This window comes from Suricata suricatta, chromosome 13 (assembly GCF_006229205.1).
Source record: "Suricata suricatta isolate VVHF042 chromosome 13, meerkat_22Aug2017_6uvM2_HiC, whole genome shotgun sequence".
NCBI lineage: Eukaryota > Metazoa > Chordata > Mammalia > Carnivora > Herpestidae > Suricata > Suricata suricatta.
In genome coordinates this window covers 50,317,602-50,342,086 of record NC_043712.1, presented here as the reverse complement: position 1 = coordinate 50,342,086, position 24,485 = coordinate 50,317,602, and the positions used below count along the sequence as shown (strand labels likewise).

Below are 24,485 nucleotides of genomic sequence, written 5' to 3'. Positions count from 1 at the left end.
TTGGGATTCTCTCTCTTCAGCTCTTTCTGCCCCTCCCCTTCTCATACTCTCTCAAAATAAATAAACATTTTTTAAATGCAGTTAACAAGGAAATTTTGTTATTTCTGTGACATACAGTACTTCAAGGTAACAACTGGAGAGATAAGTGATAAGATGTCAGGACAGTCAGATTTCTAGGAATTTCATGCAAATTACAGAACACTTAATAATATATGTTTACACAAATATAAACAAAAAGGCTTACTATCACTTGTTTGACATTACTTACCATATAATTTAACATATCAAATCAGCCTAATTAGCTTAATAAATCTTTTGAAATATTCCAGGGACCTTCTCAAAGTTTCTTCCAGGTCAGAAAGTCAAGAATATCAGAATGTTTTGAACACTTGCCTAATAGGAGCATAGGTCACTGTGAGATAAAATACTTATCTATTTAACCAACATGACAAGAACTTGACAGGCAAATACAGAAGTTTATATAGTTCTCAGCAAAACTTAGTTTTTTGTACCAAGAGGACAAGATTTGTTTAAATAATTGAAAACCTGACTATGAAAATAACAAAGCACAGGAATTATTTTGATAAAAACACAAAATCTTTGCCTTCAGGGTAGATTAGTTTAAAAGGTAAAGAAGAGCTTTTCACAGATTCTTATCAGGAATACACTAATAGTCAAGAAAATGTTATCCTTTTATCAGAGACGGGATCAATTTGTGAAAGTGTAGCAGCTGCCTTTTGATATTAAAATTCACTCAATTAAATTAATTTCAATTGTAGCCAGTCCTATCCATCCATAAAATTCCTTTCTAAAGCTTCCTTTCCACAAACTTTCTACAAATTTTAGATTTTATCCTGATTTTCCTCTTTTCCAGTTTTATGTTTAGACATATTTACTTTATTTTCACTCAACAAAACACATTTCTATTCTATACCTTTTCTTCTTTCTTTCTTTCTTTTTTTTTTTTTTACTGGAAACACATATCTTACTTTTCTTACACTTAGAGATGTTTTTCTTATTTCCAGTAGTTTTAGTTACATTTATTAATTAGAATTCCTAACCCTTAGAAACCTTAATTTCTAGTGAAAACTATGTAAGCAATTCTGAACTGTGTATTGTACTAGCTTTCTTTAGATTGCCAAATTTATGATACATTCCATAATCGTACAGTCTTTCAGTATGCAAAAAGACATATTTACTAATAGACCCAAATAGTTCTTTACTTCCTCTGTAACCACCAGAAGTGGATAAGCCCATGTTTAGTAATTATCTTATTTGGAAATGATCTAGATATTTAGTGAATTTCCCTGAATTTAACTTAGCAAGACTTTAAAGTTTCAACTTTCCAAAGATATTTGGGAAACTGTTTTTAAGAACACATACTGTTAAATATAATAATTCCTATTGAGAAGTTTACCTAAAAACTCTTAGCCCCATTAATGTCTGTCTTAATCACTCTTCCAGTAATTATGTTTAGACTACCAATGAAAACTTCATGAGACATTTAGACACAGCCAGCCATTACCCCAAGCAATTCTTGCTGATAAATTTCATAAGAGAGACAACATGAAGTTATTTGACTAGTAAATCAAAGCAGAATAAAAGTTGTATCTCTGCATTATATTCAATGTGATAACTCTAAAAACATACCTATTTTAATTAAACCAACAAACATAAACTATTTTTATTTACCAAAGATTATACTAAGTCATGTGAACTTGAAAAATATATGGGTTCATTTCTGTTAATTCCTGAGAATTCAATTTATATAGATGTTTATTTTTCTTTACATCAGTTAAATAGAGCTCTTTTACAAATTTATTTTGGTAGTATCATCTGGAGGGAGAAAAATATCACAAATCTACAACATACATATACAGATATACAGAGACCTTAATTATTTCACTTCTCACAGTTATGGGCTCTAATTTTTGTTCTGAATATAATTTCTGTTCTTTCATATTATCAAGGAAATCCTTATGGCTAGCGGTTATACTTCTTGGTGTCCACTTTTTAATTTGGTCTTTCCATAGTTACCAATAAGACAAATGTTTAAGATAAGAGCTTTCTAAAAAAGAATATTCAAATACAGAAGTTTTTCCAATGCAAAGGATCCCTCATCTGGCCATTGACAGACTCAAAGACAGAATATTTTCACTGACATAAAGCCAAGCTCTAAATACGTAGAATAAGATGACAAGACCAAAGAAAGCAGTTATTATGTCTGAGAGGAGAGGGATCAATAGAAAACAGTATTCATAACAAATTTTTACCTAAGACAAAATTTTACCAAGAACCTAGTTCTACAAATAATTTTCTCCTGCTAATCTAAATTTACATAAAGACTCTTACCATTCTCACTTCCATCAGACCCTATTGACAGAGATCCAGGAAACTGATGGGGTAAGAATGAATTCTTGACTTCTGCCCACTGGTGTCTCAGGATCCAGAATCTGTCAGCTGCAGCATCCCTGGAGTGAGCAGTGATGGTCCCTTCACAGGTTGCCAAAACTGTAGGGGCAGAAATGGTTTCCCTTCTTCCTTTCTAGGGACTTTGTCTGGTCTGATAATGAAATTGATATGAGACAGATTAACAGGAAAAAATGTAGTAATATTGTACCCCTTATTTATATGGGAGAGACCCAGAAAAACTGAGTAACTCCCCCAAATGGTTGATGCCATCACTTTGAAACTATCTTTAGTTAAAGACAAAAGATGTTGAGGGTGAGGAAGCAGTTATAGTTATCAGGTAAAGCATAGTATACAAGGGTAAGGTTGCTATGCAAATTTAATTCCTTGTCTTGGCCATTGATAAGAGTTTCTAGAGATTTACAGCCATCCATCTCTTGCTGGTATAGTGAGGAAGGCATCCTTACAATTAGGAGATTTCTTAATCAGAGATGTAGACCTGAAATTTATCTTAAAATGTCATTCTCAAACTTGTTTGCATCTGTTAGAGTTATCTGAATTTTATAAAGATTCCAAAGCACAGATGTGAGGTCTTCCAATTGGATGGGGGCCACCAAATGTAGGGTAGCCCTATCAGGTAGAAACCAGGGGTATAGGTGGTAAAAGAATTTACCCAAGGCAGAACAAAGGAGATAGATGTTTACTGAATACACCACAAAGGAGCGGCAGGCAGGAAAGCAAAGGAGAAACTGTCTGCCACAGGGCAGTGGTGGGGAGCTGTAGTTAAATGGGGAAGGTTAGGAGGTAGGGGAATGTATGGAATTTTCCTTTTTTGGTACCTGTATCTAAGTATAAGTCTGGTCAGCTAGAGCTTATGGATATTTTGAGGTGGGTTGCCTAATGGGCTTGTTTGTATTCAACCGATGGGTTGGGGGTCACTGTCTGCCCTTCCTCCTCACTCAGGTTTCTATCTTTCAAGTTGGTTGCCTAAAAGCAGCCTCTACACAGGCCACACCACAGAATCATCAAATCATAACTTCCGTAAACTTTGTAGAAGGATTCTTGTTCAAAGAGTCATGACACAGAGGCTTTTCCTTCCAGGAAGCAACTTTATTCGTGCTGACATGGGCTCAGAGAGTTTGTACCCAAAAAACTCCAAATGCCACATGGTGCAGTTGTTTATGCATTTTCTATTTCTTTGTCTCCCATACATGGGTAACATATAGACACACAGGCTGATTGGGTGGTCTCATGGTACATGGTCCTGAGGGACATCACGTATGCACATAGCCAGGTTGCCTTCCCTTATCTTGAGGTCTTACTGTATTCCTGAGGGAGGGGATTCTACCATAGCTTCACTAATTTTTTAAGCTCTCTGGCTGATTCCAATATGTAGACAAGTTTGGGAAATGCTCTTTTGTTGTTGTTGTTTTTCCAATGTTTGTTTATTTTTGAGAGAGAGAGAGAGAGAGCTCCTGAGCAGGGATTAGTGCAACAGGGGAGAGGCAGAGAGAAAGGGAGACAGAGAATCTAAAGCAGGCTCTGCACTGGCAACAGAGAGCCCCATGCGGAGTCTTGAGCTCACAAACCATGAGATCATGACCTGAGCTGAAGTCGGACATTCAACTGACTGAGCCACCCAAGTGCCCCAGGAACCATTGTTTTAAATGATCATTGGGTCAAGCCCCTTGTCTTCAGACAGTTAAAAAGAAAATCCATCCTCAAAAACAAATTTATGAAGGTGAGGAGGAAGGACACAATCTGCATTCCCATTTCTTTTTGACTTCTGAGGTTTCCTTCCTTGTTCTCAAAAGCCATTAGAGATAAAATTCTACTCAGCTGAAAACCCACTAAGCATTTATCTATGTCTTCAAGGAAATCCTAGGTTCAGCTACCAATTATATCTCAGCCACCAGTAGATACTACCACACTCTTCCTAATAGAAGTGGTGCGGTTTACTCATGTGTGAGTATGTGTGTATGAATAAATACATGAAAGCTAAGTAACACAGTCAGTTCTAATTTCATCATATTAGTGCATGTGCAGATGGTCACATATTTTGGGAGATGTATCATACAATATATCTTAAAACATGAGACTGTCATTTAAGTTCTTAGCAGTGAACTTGATTGTACACTGTGAGGATTAAGTGTATTTCCTGCCTGACAGAACATTTTCAGGAGTCACTCAGCTGCAAGAAATACTCAAACAATTAGAAATCCCACAGGGGAGCTTCAGGACTTTAGAACATTCTGTTTCTTTTAGCATTTCATAGTCTGAAATATAAGTAATTTATTTGAGTACTGAGAAAAACAGAACTTTGTCCTTTATGTATGTATATAAGATACTATATAATATAATTATTACCTTGTTAGTATTTATATAGTTATGAATATTTATTTCTCATAGTTGAACAGTATTATAAAAACATGTTGTCAAATGACAAAAATAATACAGTTTAGTAAAGAGTTTGAAGTCTTTTATTAAAGGGAAAACAATCCACAGAATGGGGGAGTACACTGCCTAGCAAGCTGTGGCACACTCTTCTTAAGGATTTTGGCCAAGAGGGAGTTTTATAGGAGAAGCAATGCAGAAACAGGGCATAGTTGGCTGGGAGATAAAGGATTTTTTTTTTTCATAAGGTCAGTATGTCCTATTCTGTAGGGTAAGTTAGCTGAAGCTTTGTTGGAGGATTGTGATTGGTGTATTTTAGGTTTCCTTGACAGTGAGGTGTTGTTCTGTATAGAAGTTGTTTTGTGTGACCTGCCATGCAAATCTGCCCAGATCTGCACATACACAGTCATAGGGGACATAGTTGGCTTTCCGTATCTGGCCTCAGGATTGGAACTGGCCCTTCTGTTCCTGACACCAGGAGGGATTAACTTGCCTCATCTCCTTGATCAAGACCAGGCTAGCCCCCTGGAATGGATCAGGGTGGGAAGAGGAATATGCAAATGCCCGGCCTCCTAAGATCCTGAGATACGATAAGAGAAACAGAAAAACCAACTTGCTCTGGACTGCATTTAGGCAAACTTCATGACTCATCATCAATCACACATGGGTAGTATATCTACTGCCCTGGCTGGAATAGCTAGCTGGAAGTCTCACCTGAGGGGAGGCTGCTCGCCCAGTACCCTCAGTCTGGGCTCCAACCTGACAGTTTATTGCAGGGCTTCGCCAGCCAGAAGGTTGGATATTATGAGTACGTGATTTGATGTATTAAGCCCTCTTTGTTCTTCTCTATATTTCTCTCCCTTGTTGTGTTTACTATAATTGTTTAATTCCTTATATTCCCTTTCCCTTATAATTAATAACGTTTTCTTCCATGAAACCAAATGATAACCATTGTGGCTGTCGCAAATTGCTATTATTCAGAACAGATATTTACAATAAATGCAGCTCACTTAGTTCAAATTTCTGATAGAAGCCAGGCCACGGGCATAGCCTGCATTTTGTGGGCCCGATACACAAATAACTTATCAATTCCCAATTCAGTGATGGGTGATCATCAGGAAGAGTTGTTCACACTTTGAAAAACAGAATTTCAACAAAGAATGTTTATCAAACTTGTGGATAATATGACATGGGAAAAGGATAAAAAATACTTGAAAAATAGAATAAAAATCCCCAAAGATAGCAACAAACTGGGAAGATAGAGTTACACAGAAGACTACAGGGACCATTACATAGCTAGAAAATGCCAGTTGCTCAACTATACAATGGGGAAAATACGGGACTTTGCGATAGTATACATAAAAATATTTTAGGAGGTTTTAATTAAATTTTGTATGAGTTTACAATACAATGTACATGCCACAAAAGCTTGCATAATTTTAGTCTGCATCTACCAGAAATTGTACTAAGTAATTCACATAGTATACTTGAAAAATGAAATTGAATTCTGGACATAATGCTCCATCAAGATAAGGTGGAGTGACCAGGGTGGAAAAGCATCTCAAAAACACACATAATAGGAATATTTGAATAAGCTAGGGATGTTTTTTAAAGAGATGTTTCAAGCATCAAATAACTATATCTAAATATTTAAGAGATCATCCATGTGGAAAAGGAATTGGACTTATTTGAATGTTCTACTCAACTTCAGCACTTTCAATCTTCCTTCTCATTAATACAAACAATATAATACAGGTGTTACTTATTTTTTTGTTATCTGAACCCACCCCTTTAGGATGAAAGCCACAGAAAGGCAGAAATTTTTGTCTCCTTCATTCACTTGTACTTTATCCTTTGTGCCTAGAAGAGTACCTGGTACATAACTGGTGCTTAGCGAGTATTGTACTGAATGATGAGTGGACATAAGAAATGGAACTGAGATCAGTGGGTGAAAGCCTAGGATATTTCAAACCTTGTCTCAGACTCAGGGAAAACTTTACTGAGAAATGTTAAAGCTTTCTGCCCTGGCCCAGAAAGTAGTAAGTGCTCCAATCCTGGCAGCATTAAAACATGTGCTTCCTGGGTTAATACTTAGGAGAAATACAACAGAAGTGACACTACCAGGTATTTGATACTAGATATTCTAATTTGTTGATGAGATTTTACAATTTTGTAAGACACTTCCTTTTAACATTTAGTTTCTTTTCCTTTGGATGGCAATAATTAAGATGCTGAATTGTTTTTCAATAGGCATACTCTTTTTCTTTGCTAGATATACTTTTCAAATATGATATACCTAAGGGAATTATAATAAAAAGGATATTTGGTTGTGAAACAAAATCAGGATCCACTGATGCAATATAACATTTATCAGATGATAAAACATGGTCCAGAGATAGTAAGTAACTGAAAGGGCCATATAATTATGAAAGGGCCACTCCAGTCCCAGGCCAGTGCCTGCCTGTTGAGTCTGCTCATTCTACTACAACAGTAGGTCTCCATGTAAGTGGTATTCAAATTCAGTCACCAATGTGCATGTCCCATCAGGTTAATTAAAGAAGTCCTATTTGTACTTATTTATTCATCTTAATAAGTTAGAGGCTATGTACAGAATCAACAGAAATAACAGACTGTAAAACATGTTTAGACCGATTTTCTTCTTAACATAGATAACTAGTAAATGTTCAAATTAAACTTCTAGCTTTAGGTGCAATATATGCTGAATGATATTTGATCTTGAACTTAAAATAGGTACCTTTAACAACTTTTTTTCTTGGGTTTTATGTTCCCCGCTTTTTCTTAAAAGCAGTGATTCTGAAGCACAGACCTCTCAAAATTTAGGAACAATTATTGTAGAAACATCCCAGAAAATAAGTCCTATAGAAGATGGAAGAGACCAGAAACAAAGTGACCAAATAGAAGGTACCCAGACACAAGGAAAAGAAATGGTACGAATATATTCAGATACAGATGGCAAGACCCCAAAGGTATATGAACAGTATTACTTAATTATAAGCTATGTTTTTAATTTTATTGTATATTTCATAATAAATTTTGTTGCCAGTGATTTAATTTTCATTAAAAACTTTTTTCTGTGAAGTATACAGTGCAAATATTCACCTTTTAAATAAGTTTTTTAAAAGACAATCAGTTAGGGACCACAGGACTCAAGGAACAATATGATTGGTAAGTTTTCTGGGTTTTCATTTTGTCTCATATATCTTGGCCTGGATGCTGAATAAACCTGCCACCTGGAAATACTTTCATCAAATGATGAAAGGCCCCAATAAAACCCTGTTCTCTCTTGTTAAAGGACCAAGAAAGGGGCAGCCAAGCAAGATAGAAAATTTTTACACAGTCATCACCCTACTCTACCCAAATACCACAGAAACAAATGCAAACCCACCTCTACTCACACTGATAAATATGTAGTGGGGAACTTAGGCTTTTACTCTCTCCTGGCTCTAAGGAGTCACCCCTAATGTCTCCTCCTCCCATCAGGGTGGTGTTAGAGAAGACATGGTGAGGAGTCATTGGTAATAACTCCCTGCCGTCTTGTCATCAGAGGCCCTATAAGAAGCTAGACATCTGGCTTCATCCATCGGTGAAAAGATGACCCTCTCCCTTCCTGGCAGGGTGATTTCAAGGCCAAGTACAGAGATGGGGACTTTCATACCTCCCATATCTATAAAGCCTCACACTCCCTCTTCCCCACTGTGTCAGTGGACTCTATGTGGGGAGCAGAAACAAGGCCATGCTCCATCTCCCAGACAGGATGACATCAGTCTTTGGAGAGCCTGAACTTTCACCTGCAAGCAGTAATGAGATGCCCCTCCCCTACCTCTGTGTCAGCAGAAGCTGGACTTCCATTCCCAGTTGGCAGTAATGAGGTGGTGCTCCCTTCCTCCACCAATGTGGTATCAGAGGAGGCCTGCTAAAACAGAAGAAATAAATAAGATCTGGAGTCTTGAAGTAAAATAGGCAAAATGTCCAGGATACAATGGAAAATTAGTATACCAAGAAATCAGGAAAGCGTCAACTTGAATGAAAAGACAATCAACAGAAGCCAATAACAGGATGACACAGATGCTGGAACTACAATGACAAGCATTTTAAAGAAGCCATCATAAAAATGCTTCAACAAACTGTTACAAACAGAATGAAAAAATAGAACATCTAAATAGTGCAATAGAAAGTCTCAGCAAAGAAATAGAAGATATTAAAAAAGAACTAAATAGAAATTTTATTAATAAAGAAGTATTTTGTGAAGATTGTGGCATCAATTCCTACCACTCAGTTTAATGTCAAGACTAATTACAACAAGCACCTACCATGAGGGGAAAAAAGGTTTTTTACATAATGGAATACAGAATTTAGAATGGATTCACAAGGATAAACAACTGATTTTTGACAAAGATACAAAAGCAATTCAATAGAGTGAGGATAGTCTTTTCAATAACTAATGCTGGAGCAATTGGATATCCATAGACAAGAAAATGAACCCATACCTGAACCTCACACCCTATGCAAAAATTAGCTTGAAATGGATCATAGATATAAATGTATGACATTAAAACATACAAGTTTAAGAAGGAGACATAAGGGAAAATCTTCAGGACTTAGGGCTAGCTAAATATTTTTTAGAGATGATACTAAAAGCATGATCCCTAAAAGAAAATATCAATAAGTTAGACATCATTAAAATTAAGAAATTTTGCTCCGTGAAAGGACCTCTTTAGAGGATAAAAAGACTTGCTATAGACTGGGAGAAAGTATTACAAACCATATATATGTGACAAATGACTCATACTTTGAATACATAAAGATTTTGTTGAAAATCAACAATGCTGGCAAGGATGCAGAGGAACTGGATCTCACACATAATAATAATCATATAATGGTATGGCACTCTGGGAAACAATTGCCGGTTTCTTAAAAAAAAAAAAAGGGGGGGGGCAGGCCTTGGTGACTCAGTTGGTTACGTGTCCAACTTCAGCTCAGGTCATGATCTCACGGTTCATGGATTTGAGCCCTGCATCAGGCTCTGTGCTGAATGCTTGCTCAGAGACTGGAGCCTGTTTCAAATTCCATGTCTCCTTCTCTCTCTGCCCTTTCCCTGCTCATGCTCTGTCTCACTCTGTCTCTCAAAAATAAATGTGTAAAAAATATTTTTTAATAATAAAGAAACTCATTCGCTTATCATGCAACCCAGCTGTTTCTCTCTTGGACACTTATGCCAGAGAAATGAAAATTTATGTTTACCAAAAATATCCTGTATATGAATGATCATAACATCTTTTTTTCTAATACCTGAAAAACTGATAACAATCAAAGTTTTCTTCATCAGTTGAATGGTAAACTATGATACATCAATTCTATGTAATACTACTTGATGGGGAAAAAAAGGATACAAATTATTGTTACACACTATATCCTAGATTCTAGTCCTCAAATTTCTCATCTTGAGTTGGGGCCCAAGCTATCTTTCTTGTTTTTTGTATTCTGTATTGTAATTTAAATGGAATTTTAAGATCACATGAGATTATCAATTGTTATATTTTGCTGGCTATTTTATTGGTCACTTGTTTATGTGCATTCCTGCTTTCATTTCATTTTTGGCCTGAGAATTTCCTTTAACATTTTTACATATTAAAAAGGCACTTTAAGTGTGCTGATTTCAAAGCTTAAGAATTTTTCTGAATTTTTAGTAAGTAACAATACTGGAATTGGAAGCCCAATTCTTTTTAATTTAGATCCAGTTAATTTGATATCAGGTCTGGTAACTAATATTGGTGATTCGGTAGTTCTGTTTGGGACATTTTTATAGTGTCATGACTGGCACTTAAGTACTAATAAAGCAATGAAACATTTAAAAAAATATATCTGATATACTGGTTCTAAAAAGTTCAAATGAGACCTTTGAAAAACAGTTTGAGAATGAAGCAAGTTCAAGGGTGTAAGTAATTGGTTTAAAGGAAAACCCTATCTTATATAAATATTTGGCTTATTGCCAAAGTAACACTGGATCAAATTTATTTTTTACTTTCATTTTTATTAGAATTGTTTTTTTCCAGAATTGGTATTTCTGAAAAAATTCCTTTTTTAAAAGAATTAATTTTCTAGATTGGTAATGTTCCTGTTTCCCAGCCAATAAATTCTTAAATATGACCACATATTTTAGTATTATGATTTATAATTTGGAAACATGTTCCTACTTAAATTTTTGCTTTGGGGAAGCTTTTTAAAAATTTTTTAATCTGCTGGCATCTCTAAATACAAATCTGAAATTCCTGGTGCAAAGGAAAGAAAAAAAAAATTTTTAATTAGTGTTTTAAAATATCAAAATACTATCTTATGTTTCTGGTATAGCAAAAGTAAAAAGCAGATTCAACATAATATAAATAGTATAATGCCATTTTTATTCATTCTCTGCAATAATCTAGATGAAAATATCTTAAAATTTTGACTATGGTTCTTTCTAGGCAGTAGCCTTTCTGGCCACTTATTTTCTTTTCATTTTATTTTTCTGCATTTATAGATATTTTTCTCCCCTAAGAACACATATCATTTTGAATAATGCTATATAAAGCCTTACATACATACATATAATGAGAAATACTAAAAATATTTAAAGCATTATATGGTTTTGAGAAGTCCTAATATTCAATGTTCATTTATAAGTTCTTGGTATCAATTATAGAATTTGTTTATACTTTTTGAGTTTGCATAAATAAATATATTTTTAGGTAAAGAAATATTATTTTACTATGTTCATTCACTTGAAGTTGTTTCAAGTAATAATCTAATTTTTATAAAATCTTCAAATTTAGGATTATTTTCATTATAAGAATGCCAGAAAGCCAACTTTTCAAAAGAAGAATGGTAATATACGAAAGAGTTCTCATACAACAGTTCCTACCAGAGGTAAGAATATATATGAAATTAACAATGTTTTTTTTAATTTAATGTATTTTTAAAACATTATGAACATTCTTTTTGTAGCTAACAGAGAAAAGTGGAAAAATACAACTTCCCAGAAATCAAATAGCAATATTATTTTATTACGAGAACGTATTGTATCTTTACAACAACAAAACAGCATACTTCATAATGCCAAAAAAACAGCAGAATTGTCTGTTAAAGAATATAAAGAAATCAATGAAAAACTCCTTCAGCAGCAACAAATATCTGATCAACGATATCAGACAAGCAGACAGGCAATAAAGGTAAAGGAATTTTAAAAATTAATTAAAATAGACTGTAGTATCAAGGTGGATATTTTTTTTTATATGTGTTCTTTGTGTTCTTTATTGTGCTATAACTTGGATTTTAAGGACTGGCCTCAGTAATGCATTTAGCTCGCTCATTCGCCCACGTCTAAAACTTAGAATTTATCATTATTAATCAAATTATTAAGTAGTAATTGCCTCAGCTCCTTTTTGCAAATACTAGTATAAAATGTGAAGACTTTAACATAAATATCTATTTTAATATGTTCCTATAATTTGCCTATGCTTTTGTTTAAGTTAGGTGAAGTGAGTTTTCTGCAATAATTTGTAGACACATTCATTATAACCTAGGTTAATCTTAAAGCACATGGAAATGAAAAGATTGTTCCTTATTTCTGCATTCTTAAAGGTATTTGCTTGTGTAAGAAAAGATATGCTGAAAATTTGTCTTACATAGAATTCATCATTATAGAAAGTAATTTTTAAATTGCTCTCATACATAATTTTAAATTATGCTTAAGTTCTCTACTTCTAATATCTAGTGCTTTGATTCAAGCAATACTTAATAAATGTTTTAATTATAAGGGAATAGTATTATAGTAGTTATAATACAAGAGCTATCTTCTACCTTTATTCCCAAAGTGGCCTTATAAACCAAATCTGGCCCATGTTCCAAACTTACACTGAGAGTTACTTTCTACCATCTGGATTTTAAAAATTTATTATGACTTGTTTTCTGGCCTAACAAATAGCAGATAAGGCACTACTCTATATGCACTTGAAAAGAATGTGTATTCTGCTGTTGGATTGAGTGTTCTGTGTATATCTACTGAGTCTAGTTGGTTAATAATAATGTTCAACTCTTCTGTATTCTTGCTGATTTTCTATCTAGTTCTGTCAGATAATGGAGAGTAAAGTATTTAAATCACCCACTATTAATTTTTTGTAATAACTTTAATGAGATATAATTCACATACCATACAATTCTCTTATTTAATTCAATTGTTGTTATACTATAGATAAAATTGTGCAACTATTACCAAAATCCATTTTAGAACATTTTCCTAACTTCTTCAAGGTACCCTTCCCCCATCTCTGCCAGCTCTCTGCAACTACTGATTGACACGGTCTATAAGGCTGTATGGGCAGAAACATTTTTCCTTCTTCCCTTCTGGGTTCATTGCCTTGTATAATAATTAAATTGCCATAAAACAAATTAATAGGAAAAAACAAATTTAATTTCATATGTATAGGAGCTCCATAAAAATATGAGACCCAAAAAGCAGCTAGATAATTGAAGCTTACATAACATCTTGAGCTAAGGAAAGGATGGGAGTCTGGGAATACAAAGGGAGGAAGGCCTCACAGGAAGTCTAGAGGAGATGTTTAGAAAACAAAGGTTGTTCCATTATGTGGACAATTTTCTTAGGTAGAAAAAATATTTCTGGTAATATCTCCCTTCCTGGTACAGACCTGCTTTCCAATGTAAATTTAGATAATTGAAGGTAATGGATAAAGAATTTTTCTTGAATCTGCTGGGTTTTGGTCGACTTCAGCTCAGAATAATCCTTATGCCAAAGAGACATATTTTGGGACTGCAGAATCTGCTTCCCTTCAGGATTTGCCTTTCCAGGCATTTCATACAGATGGAATCTTACAATATGTGGCTTTTGGTGTCTGGCGTCTTTTGCTTCTCATGTTTTAAAAGTTCATCCACATTGTAGCATGTACTATTAGCATTAAGATTTTGAAGGTTTATTCCTCCATAAAAGAAGTGAAAAAATAAGCAAACATTATTAGGAATCAACATCTTCATAACGCTTTGTGCAGGACCTAATTTCTAAGTAAGGATCAATATAACAATTCTAAGACACTTGATAGATCAAGGGAGTCACAGATTTTCTGATGAAATTTTGGGGTCATGGTAGGGTGGTCCAGAGCCAACAACCAAGAAAGAATTCTTGAAGACCTCTTTGGTGCAAAAGGGTGATTTTATTTAAAGCATGGGGACAGGATCCATGGACAGGAAGAGCTGCATGGGGTCATGAAGGGTAACTCATTACATACCCTCAGGTTGGGAAGGAGTCAGGGATAGAGTAAGTCTCTAAGAAATTTTGGAAGCAAGGTCTCCAGGACCTTGAGGGGCTAGCTGTTGCTAGGAAAATGCCACTTATTACCATTTAATTAAACTGGAGTCATAAGACCCTTTAGATATATATATATCAGAGGACTATAAGCTTGGAGTATGATTACCAACATGTATCTTGGAGCAGTTGCAATAAAGAAAGTTGGTTTACAAGATCCTTGAGGTTGGGATAACGTTAAGCCAAGGTTCTCTTTTGCCCCTAGCAAAGTTCATCATTGAGGCAGCAGAGCTCCTAGAGAGAGTTCACCCTGCGTGTTTCAAGGACAGGACGTGTAATGGGCTGTAGGCAATAAGGGAATTAATTTTTTCATTTGCCTTAGTTTCCCACATCATTATGGCAAGCACTTAAACCCCTTTCCTTTGTTCTTGGGTAGCCAGGAGTGTCCAAGGAATATCACTCAGATCCCGCCTGGAGTGGCAGGGGTGGAGGGTGCTAGCTTGTGCTTTACTCCTCAGCCTGCCTCATGCTCCGTCATCATTTTCTAAGCCATAAATTCCTTATCCTTAAAAAGATTGGAGATCAATAAAAGCATTTTACATGAAATGCAAAGCATTTTTTAAGACTTTCTATGTACATTGAGGAATACTTATAATTCCTCTAGGAAATTCTAGAAATTAACCAAAGACTTGCAACAATCTAGGGAGTGTTATTCTAGGAAAACAGCTGAATCTAAATAAGAACAGGATACTTTGTGGCATTTTAATTTGCCTTGGTCCCATTCCCCACTATCCTAGCTCAGCAGTATCCTGGGAATAAACACGGTTCTTATTCCCCACCTAGGTTCGCAACTACCAGAAGTTGAATGGAACTAGAGCTCCTGCAAAGCCTGATTCCCAAATAGTTGTCATTATTTGACCTGTCTGATGCTTTTGTGGAAGATCCCAGTTGAAAAGATGACTCTGATCTCAGTCATTGTGAACAGTCTTCTTGGCAGGCTTTGTGGGTAGATGGGATTGTCAAAACAATTACAGGCAAGTGTTTTAACCTCAGGCTGGCTGCCTGAGGTGATAGATTCCAGTTAAGGTCAAACAATATATTAATCAAATAGCTTGAAAGGAAAACTGGGAAATGAGATGTCCATAAAAGTTTCTAATGACTGTGACATATTCCTGGGAATCTGGAGGACACAGACATTCATAGAGCTTTGTGAATACTCAGGAAAGAAATGAGAAAGCCTAAGTACTTGCCTCTGTCTTACATAAGGCTTAGTGTAAATAGTAATAGTAAATATTAAGGCAGTATTGTTCATAGCAGAATTACTGATAATAAGCAAAAGGTAGAAATAACCTAAATGTCCATTAGTTGTTGAAAGTATAAATTGTGGTATATACAATGACCACAAAAAATAATGAATATTGACACATGTTATAACATGGATGAAACTTAAAAACATATTTAGTGAAAGAAGCAAGTTAGATAAGAGCACATATTTTATGATTTCATATATATGATTCCATATATATGATTTACCTATAGCATAGGTAAATCTATAGGGACAGACAATAGATTAGTGTTTGCTTTGGGCTGGGGGGAAAAGAAAAATATGGTAGCAATTGCTAAAGTACATGAGTTTCTTCTTAAAGTGATGAAAATGTTCTAAAATTGACTATGTTGGACATATCTGTGAATATACTAAAAAGCATTGAATTTCACACTTTAAATGGATAAATAATGTGGTATGTGAATTTTATCTCAGTAAAACTCTTTCTAATGTTAGTTTTAAACGGGAAAATATACCAAAAAATAGAAGTATCTATATGACTTTTACTGAAAAATACATTCATGTTTGACAAAATAATATAATAAAAACCATTCTCTATTCAAATTAGTAAATCTTACTGCCAACATAATAATTATTTATGTAATAAATAATGATAAAGTGTAATAGCTATATAACATTTCAATTTTTTATGTTTGTTTATTTATTTATTTATTTAGAGAACATGTGTGTAGCTGGGAAGGGGCAGAGAGAGGTGGGGAGAGAGAATTCCAAGCAGGCTCCAAAGCCTGACGTGGGGCTCAATCTCATGAACTGTGAGATCATGACCTGAGTTGAAATCAAGAGTTGGATGCTTAATTGGCTGAGCCACCCAGGTGCCCCTAACATTTTTAGATGTATAGAGGACCTACTGTTAGACAAAGCACTTAACTTCAATTATTATTAAATTCAAAAACGTAAACTATATATATGGTGAATTTTCGTGAAAAGTAACTTCTAATTAAAACATGTGTTTTCCTTTTCTAATATATTTAGTTCACTATTGCAAAAGTAAGCATCAAGGAATAGACACTTAAATCTAATAATATTGACTGACTAGCTTTTCCACTTTGAATGCTCAGTTCTTTGACCTAAGAGCCGTACTCATAACTCAGCTGAAACATGTGAAAAATGAGTTTCACATCTTAAGAATAAAAATATGTAAATGTCATCCTCTTTTGTTCCAGTCATATTGCTTAATTGTATTATAACTGTGGAAACTCCTTTATAGCCACATATGTGTCATCATGTAGATTTAAACAGCATTGTTTAATAGAAGCAAACTACCAGGAACCATATTATAAAAGAAAATGCAGCTTTACCTATAAAAACACATATTAAAATATCTTTTGAATATTTTGTAGTAGGTATTAAATAATTATATATAAAATATCGGAGATGAATATCCTCATGGTATTTTACATTCAGAATATGTATTTTATAATAAGCTTTCCCCTGAAATAATGTGTTTAGAGAAAGTATAATAATCTATATCATTCATTTAAGTATGGATAGATGAACTATTTTATTAATTTCCTTTCTGTATTTGTTTAACAAAATGGATTTCAAGAGTTTTATTATCACTATGGATTGAATTGTGTTCTCCCAAAATTCATGTGTTGAATCCCTAAATCCCAATGTCATGTTATTTGGGGATGGGGCCTTTGTGAGGAAATTACATTTAGACAAAGTCATGAGGGAAGGGCCCTCATCATGGGTTTAGTGACCTTATAGGAAGAGAAAGAGAGCTCTCACTAGAAGGTGACCATGCTGGCATTCTGATCTCATACTTCCAGCCTCCAGAAGTATAAGATAATAAACGTCTGTTTTTTAAGCCCAAATCTGTGGGGTTTTTGTTGTTGTTATTATAGCAACCCAAGCACAGTAATGCATCTTTTGGTGCTAGCTTTGGGTTCTAATGTAACATCTCTGAAAATGTGAAAGCAGCTCTGGAACTGTGTAATGAGTACATGCTGGAAGAATTTTGAGGTTCATACTAGAAATATGGACATTAAGAGTATTCTGGAGAAGATTCAGATGAAAATGAGGAACATGTTTTTGGAAACTGGAGGGAAGGCAGTCCTTGGTGTCAGAGAACTTACCTGACCAATAAAGAAATTATATGTTCTTTATTAAAACTTTATTTTAGAGGAATAGCTTTAGGTCAGAGCAAAATTGAAAAGAAGGTACTGAGATTGCCCATATACCACATTCCCCCTCCCATGCATAGACTCTCTCAGTGTCAATATCCCCACCAGAAAGGTACATTTATTACAACTGTTGAACCTGCATTCATACATCATAATTACCCTAAGTGTATAGTTTACTTTACAGTTCACTCTTGGTATTGTACATTCTTTGGGTTTGGACAAATGTATAATGATATATATCTGTTCATATATTCATTTTCACTGGCCTAAAATTCTTCTGTGTTTCTTTCACCTGTTTATCCTCTACTGCCCCCCATCCCCCACCTCAATCTCTGGCAACCACAGATCTTTTTATTTTCTCCATAGCTTTACCTTTGTAGAATGTCGTATAGTTAGAATCATACAATATAGAGTTTTCAGATTGGCTTCTTTCTCTTAATAATACGCACCTGAGTTTCCTCCCTGTTTTTTTCATGACTTGATAGCTCACTTCTTTTAAGCATTAAATAATGTTCCATTGTCCAAATGTGCCACAGCTTATGTATCCACTCAAGTTCTGAAGGACATCTTGATTGCTTCCATGTTTTGGCAATTATGAGTAAAGCTTCCATAAACATCCTCATAGATGTTCTTGTGTGCATATAGGCTTTCAGTGACTTTGGGCAAATACCAAGAAGCATGGTTGCTGGATCATGTGGTAAGAATATGTTCAGTTTTTTAATTAATTTATTTATTTTGAGAGAGAAGAAGAGCACATGCTACCAGGTGAGGGGCAGAGAGAGGGGGAGAGAGGAGGATCCCAAGCAGACTCAGCACTGTCAGCACAGAGCCTGACGTAGGGTTTGAACTCACAAATGATGAAATCATGACCTGAGCCAAAACCAAGACTCAGAAGCTTAACTGACTGAGCCCCCCAGACCCCCTGAAGATGTTTGGCCTTATAAGAAACTGCCAGACTATCTTCCAAAGTACTGTATCATTTTGATTACCACCAGCAATAAATGAGACTCCCATTGCTCCACATTCTCACTAGCATTTGTTAACAGTGTTGTGGATTTTGGTCATTCTAAAAGTGTGAAGGGGTATTTCATTGTTTTAATTTGCATTTCCTGATGACATATTATGTGAACCATCTTTTTCTATGATTATATGCATGTCATCTGTTTGTCTCTTTGGAAAGGGAAAGGTGTCTGGGTCTCTTGCCCACTTTTTAATTCAGTTGTTTGTTTCCTTACTGCTGAGTTTTAGTTCTCTGTATATTTTGAAAAACAGTCCTTTATCAGATATGTCTTTTGTAAATACTTTCTTCCAGTCTATAGCAGTATAAGCCTTCTCATTCTCTTGATATTTTCTTTTATAGAACAGAAGTTTTGAATTCTAATGAAGTCTAGCTTACTAGTTTTTATTTCATGGATCATGCTTTTGGTGTTGTATCTAAAAGGTGCTCTCCATACCCAAGATCACTTAGAGGTTCTCCTATTTTATCTTCTGTGCATTTCAGCTTTTCATTTTATACTTATGTCTGTAATCCATTTTGAATTAGTTTTTGTGAGGACATAAGGTCTGTCTAGATTTTTTCTTTTTTTTTTTTTTTTCTTTTTTTTTTTTTTTGCCTGTCGGTATTCAAGTGTCCTAGCACAATTTGTTGGAAAGTCTATCTTATCTCCATTGGATTGCTTTTTTATCAAGGATCAGTTGACTCTATGTGGATCTACTTCTGGGCTATCTATTCTATTCCACTGGCCTATTTATCTATTCTTTTACCACCACCACATGTCTTGATTACTGTAGCTTTACAGTAAATCTTGAAATCAGATAGTGTTAAGTTTTCTGACCTTGTTATTCTCCTTCAATACTGTGTTGTGTCTTTGGTTTTTCATATATACTTTAGAATTTACTCATCTCTCCTTTTTTTCTAAATAGACTTCATGCTCAACATGGAGCCCAACATGGGGCTTGAACTTATAAGCCTGAGATCAAGAGTTGGACACTTAACTGACTGAGCCACCCAAACACCCCTCTTCATATGAACTTTCAAGTCAGTTTGTCAGTATACATGATGGGATTTTCTGATCTGTAGTCCGACAAGTTATCCATTGTGCCACTGGCCCGTCCCTTACATGATGGGATTTTGATTGTGATTGCAATGAATCCATAGAGCCAATTGGGAAGAACTAATACCTTGGTAATACTGTATCTTCCTCTCCATGACTATGGAACATCTCCATTTATTTAGTTCTTCCTTGATTTATCAAGCTTAGATTTTCTAATAGAGATATTATACATATTTTGTTAGATATATATCAAAGTATTTACTTTTTAGGTATGCTAATGTAAATCGTGTTTCACTTTTTTAAATGTCTACTTATATTTTGAGAGAGAGAGACTGAGCATGAGCAGGGAGGGACAGGTGTTTTGCTTTTAAATTCCACTTGTTCACTGCTGGTGTGTTGGAGAGGGATTGACTTTAGTATATTAACCTTTTATCCATCAACTGTGCCATATTCACTCATTTGGTCCAAGAGCTTTTTGTTGATTCTTTCTGGTTTTCTGCATCGACAGTCATATTGTCTGTGTAAAAAGACAGTTTTATTTCTTCTCTCCAATTCTGTGTACCTTTTACTTCATTTTCATTTCTTACTGACTTAACTAGGACTTTCAGTATGATGAAAAGCCAGGGTGAGAAGAGACCTCTTGCCTAGTTCCTGATCTTAGTGGGAAAGCTTCAAGTTTCTCACCATTAAGTATGATGTTAGTTATAGGGCTTTTGTAGATATTCTTTATGTGTTCCCCTCTATTCCTAATTTACTAAGTTTTTACTGAAATAAGTGTTGAATTTGTCAAATGATTTCCTGCAATTAGTGATGTGATAATGTGATTTTTATTTTTTAGCCTATTGATGTGAAGACCTACACTAATTGATTTTTATGTCTTGACTTGTTATATCAACCCAAAGGAGGATATTATTCTATTCTATATGATGCAGTTAAGACTTAAAGAATTGATGTTAGCCCCATTGTCTTTCTACTTTTCTTGATCCTAAGACCATAGTCTTTCTACTTTTCTAAGTTGACTTTTTATACAGTTTTACATTTAATAGTTTTAAAGTTTAACATTTGTGAATTCTATTGCATCTAGCAGCTAACTCGCTTCCCAAAGGCAAAAACCATATACTTCTTTGATAACTTCCACAGAATCTGCCTGAATAAGGCCATATTACATTCTCAGTAAAATAATGAAGTTTGATTTATGATTGTTTTTTACCATGACACTAATATGATAATGCATATTCTTATCAACATTAAAAAATGTTTTCTGTTTCAAGTACCTTCTTCTTTTCTTTATATCCTTCTAAACCTAGCACATCACTTAAAGCCATTTATCACTTAATCATTCATCACTTTCTGCATGCAACATCTCCAGAGACATTGTCCTTTTCTAAGTTTAGCATAAAATAAAGGAATAATTCTGTTGTCATTTATTATGTTGAGGTAGTATTATGACATATAAGTGAAAGTATCCAACAGACTTTTGTGATCACGAACTAGAGAATCAATTTTGAGAGCTGGAAGAACAGATAGATAGGTCAAGACTGAACATTCATTTTGCATTGAGAAAGTGAAGACATTGGTGACATTAAAGGAAAGGACAATAAAGTTGACAAATCAATTAATAGATTATATAGTATCATGAAAGTGTTCAAAGTTATGGTTTTGATAGAAGAATCAGTAATGTTAGTCTTATGGTTGCTTTTAAGAACGAGGCCTACTATCTCCTGTTTGTCAAAAATCCTACCAGTCCCACTTCACTTTTTTGTGTTACCTTTCTGGTAACTATAAGCATTTACTTTTCTCAACCCTAATTTGTACAGTGTTTTCTAATGGGAAAGCATATTCCTTTTTGTCCCTCCAAAATGGTGCTTCTTTATATTAATAGCAGTGCTAACTAATCCCCAGTGTTTTGTATTGAGGAGGCATGACAATATTTCCAAAACTTAGAAAACAGATACTTTATAAAATATGGACTGGAGAACCAGACTTTCACCCTGGACCATTGTTGCCTAACGACCTTTATTCTGCCTTTACTGTAACTCCTCAACTAGAGTGTCCCCAAGTTATCTCAGAGCTCAAGCATCATATTTCAACATACATGACATAAATACATACTGTTGTTTATTTTGTGATTAAACACCTTTACCACCTCTGATATCTTGATAAATTCTTGATTCCCCTGCCATCTGAGTCAGATACAGGTAAATTTTGCAACAATAGATTTTGTTCTCAGAAACCTTTTTTGGCAACTGTAATCTTAAAGCAGGTTCATTTTTAGGATTTGAATTTTCAAGTTTGCTTCAGCTCTTGTCCAATTGCACTAACCAATTAATCTTAAATTAGTTTCATCAAAACCGAAATAAAAGACTTTCACCAACTGTCAAAATCTGGAATTAAAAGCAGCAGCATAGCCCATTCAAAAATATCTTGGGTTTTTAGGTTAATCTAGCATATAAACTTTGAGAATACTAACTACTAAATCTGAAGGGTTTAAGTAAACCCTGTAATTCTAAAAAGACCATATTTTATGGCTCTCCATAAAATATTTTCATTTGTGTAGATATACATGATTAGTGTTGTCTCCTAAATTTACAGTTATCTTTGTTTTGTATTTATTTGTATAACTCTTATTTAAAAGACTGAAGGTATTAAATTATACTGGACTTACTTTTTTTCTATCTGTAATTGTAGAATTTTAAATAGCCTCATTTTTATTTTTGTGGTCTGTGTTCACACCTCTAGTAATAATGAAGTAGAAAACTACTCTCCTATTGTACTTCACTGCTAATCTCCAGAGTTTTCTTTTATCTTATCCCAATAGCTTGTGTAGTACACATTCCTTGTAGGGTATTCAGTTTATATATGTCAGATTCTCTAGGGCCATGGCTTTTGCCAGATGAACTACTTTTGATTTTGAAGCTGATGAAACACAGTGCTATTATTGATCTGTGCATGACATAGCCTGTCTCTCTCCTAGCAGAGTGTAGCAACATTTATCCAGGAATTTGTGAAATGTCACTCGGATCATGTTCGCAAGGTAAACTGTGCAAAAACCAGGATCTGAGCTGAGAATCCATGTGGAATTGGACGTGACTGTCTTATTCCTATGTCTTATCTTCTAGATGAACCAAGTGATATTTGTTAACAGAATGTCTGTGTCTTATATTAGACTTTGTAAGCAGCTATTATTATCACTCAGAACACTGTGTCCTGGAAAATCATACTTTTTATACTCTGTTTTTAGATTCGCTTATGATCTTACCCAGAAAATAATAAAATAAGAAAATATGACTTGAAAACAACAGTTAGAAATTTATTTTCTGTTTGTAATAAACTAGTATTATAATATTTGTGCAGTATTATATTCCTAGGAGTGTTTTTATTCTTTGCATCAATGAACTGTCAGGTAAGTGTCTTATTACAATATCAACATGCCTAGAAGTGACAAACTATATAACATTTTTCTCACTGTGGAATTGTTCTGATGTTTATTTATGCATATATTTTAGAGTTAGGTTTTAAATGCCTAGAATTTTGGTTTGCTCATGGATAGATATATTTGTTAAAATTCCTTTTAGTTTAATGTACCGAACATAGGTAAAAATTTCTAATAATAGCATATTCATCAGTGAATTAAATAATATCTTTGACTCTTATATAAAACACCACTAGAAGAGTTGGACATGTATATAACAATACAAAGAAATTGTGTAATATATATGTACATATGTATTACTTCTGTGTAATATATATATATATGTATATATATACATAATTTCACTGTGTGTGCCAAATATATACCATGGATATGTAATAGATGGAGAAAGATTGTCATTCATTACAGTCATGATTTAGTAAGGCTTTTGAAGAGGGTGGCATTTGGGCTTAGACTTACAGTTTAGTTTGATTTTGAAAATTATGTAAGTAAAACAAAGCTATTGGATGAAGGAAGCCTTGAAAAGGCATCAAGGTGAGAAAGCAGTTTCTTGAGGCTAGTGAATAATCTGGTATCGCTGTGGTTCTCAACTCTAGCTGCATGTTCTCATCAACAGGGCAGCTTTAAAAAATACTTATGCCCAGATCCTACCCTAGATCAGTTAAATCTGAATGTCTGGTAGTGATCCTTACACTCTGATAGTTTTTAAAGCTCTCAGATGGTTTTGATGTATAGTTAGGCCTGAGACTAAACTTTGAGAAAATAGAGATTAAATGGAAGTAAATGAGAGATTGTTTAACTATCATGGCAAAGGACAACAAATATCTAGACAATACCAATAGAAGTAGAAGGAGAAAAAAAAGAACCAAGAGATACTATAGTGGTGTGATGACAATTATATATGGCAAGGTAAAAAGAAAAGTATTTAAAGTACCTGTCAGGATTCCAGTTAACTAACCAGAAAGTTCATGACAGACTATATTAGTGACAATATAATATACTAAATAATGTGGGAGGAAGAAACCTCATATGAAAGCATACCAAGAAAATTGAATAAAATATAACAAATTTATAAATGCATACCATTTAAAAATATAGAGCATACAAAGAAAAGAAAGAAGAAAAGAATGAAACAGAGAAAGAAATGTGAACTAAATCAATGACACCTTACCATGGTCACCAAGTGGCAATTTGTCACTGAAATGAAGATGTCAAGTGAGATGCGGGATATGTGAGTGTAAAATACAAAGGAGAGGCCTGGACTAGAGGTATGAGTTTTGGAGTTATTTAGATCAGATTTTAAAATATGAGGCTGGATGGGTTCACCAGGAAGTGAAGATGGATAAAAAAGAGAAGAGGTTCCAGGTCTGAGTACAGGGCCTTCCAAGAGTTTGGACAGATGAATAAGGAT

The 24,485-nt window shown here is 34.4% G+C and overlaps 1 protein-coding gene across 1 annotated transcript in view; it reads left to right on the top strand.

The window, feature by feature from the left end:
• The window catches only part of CNTLN (centlein), a 291,923-nt gene that overhangs the window by 199,004 nt on the left and 68,434 nt on the right, over nucleotides 1–24,485 (top strand). Inside the window, exons 16-18 of the mRNA XM_029920696.1 lie at nucleotides 7,610–7,790; nucleotides 11,634–11,727; nucleotides 11,806–12,029. Of these exons, the coding sequence (XP_029776556.1) occupies nucleotides 7,610–7,790; nucleotides 11,634–11,727; nucleotides 11,806–12,029 (499 nt within the window). The remainder of the gene's footprint in view (nucleotides 1–7,609; nucleotides 7,791–11,633; nucleotides 11,728–11,805; nucleotides 12,030–24,485) is intronic.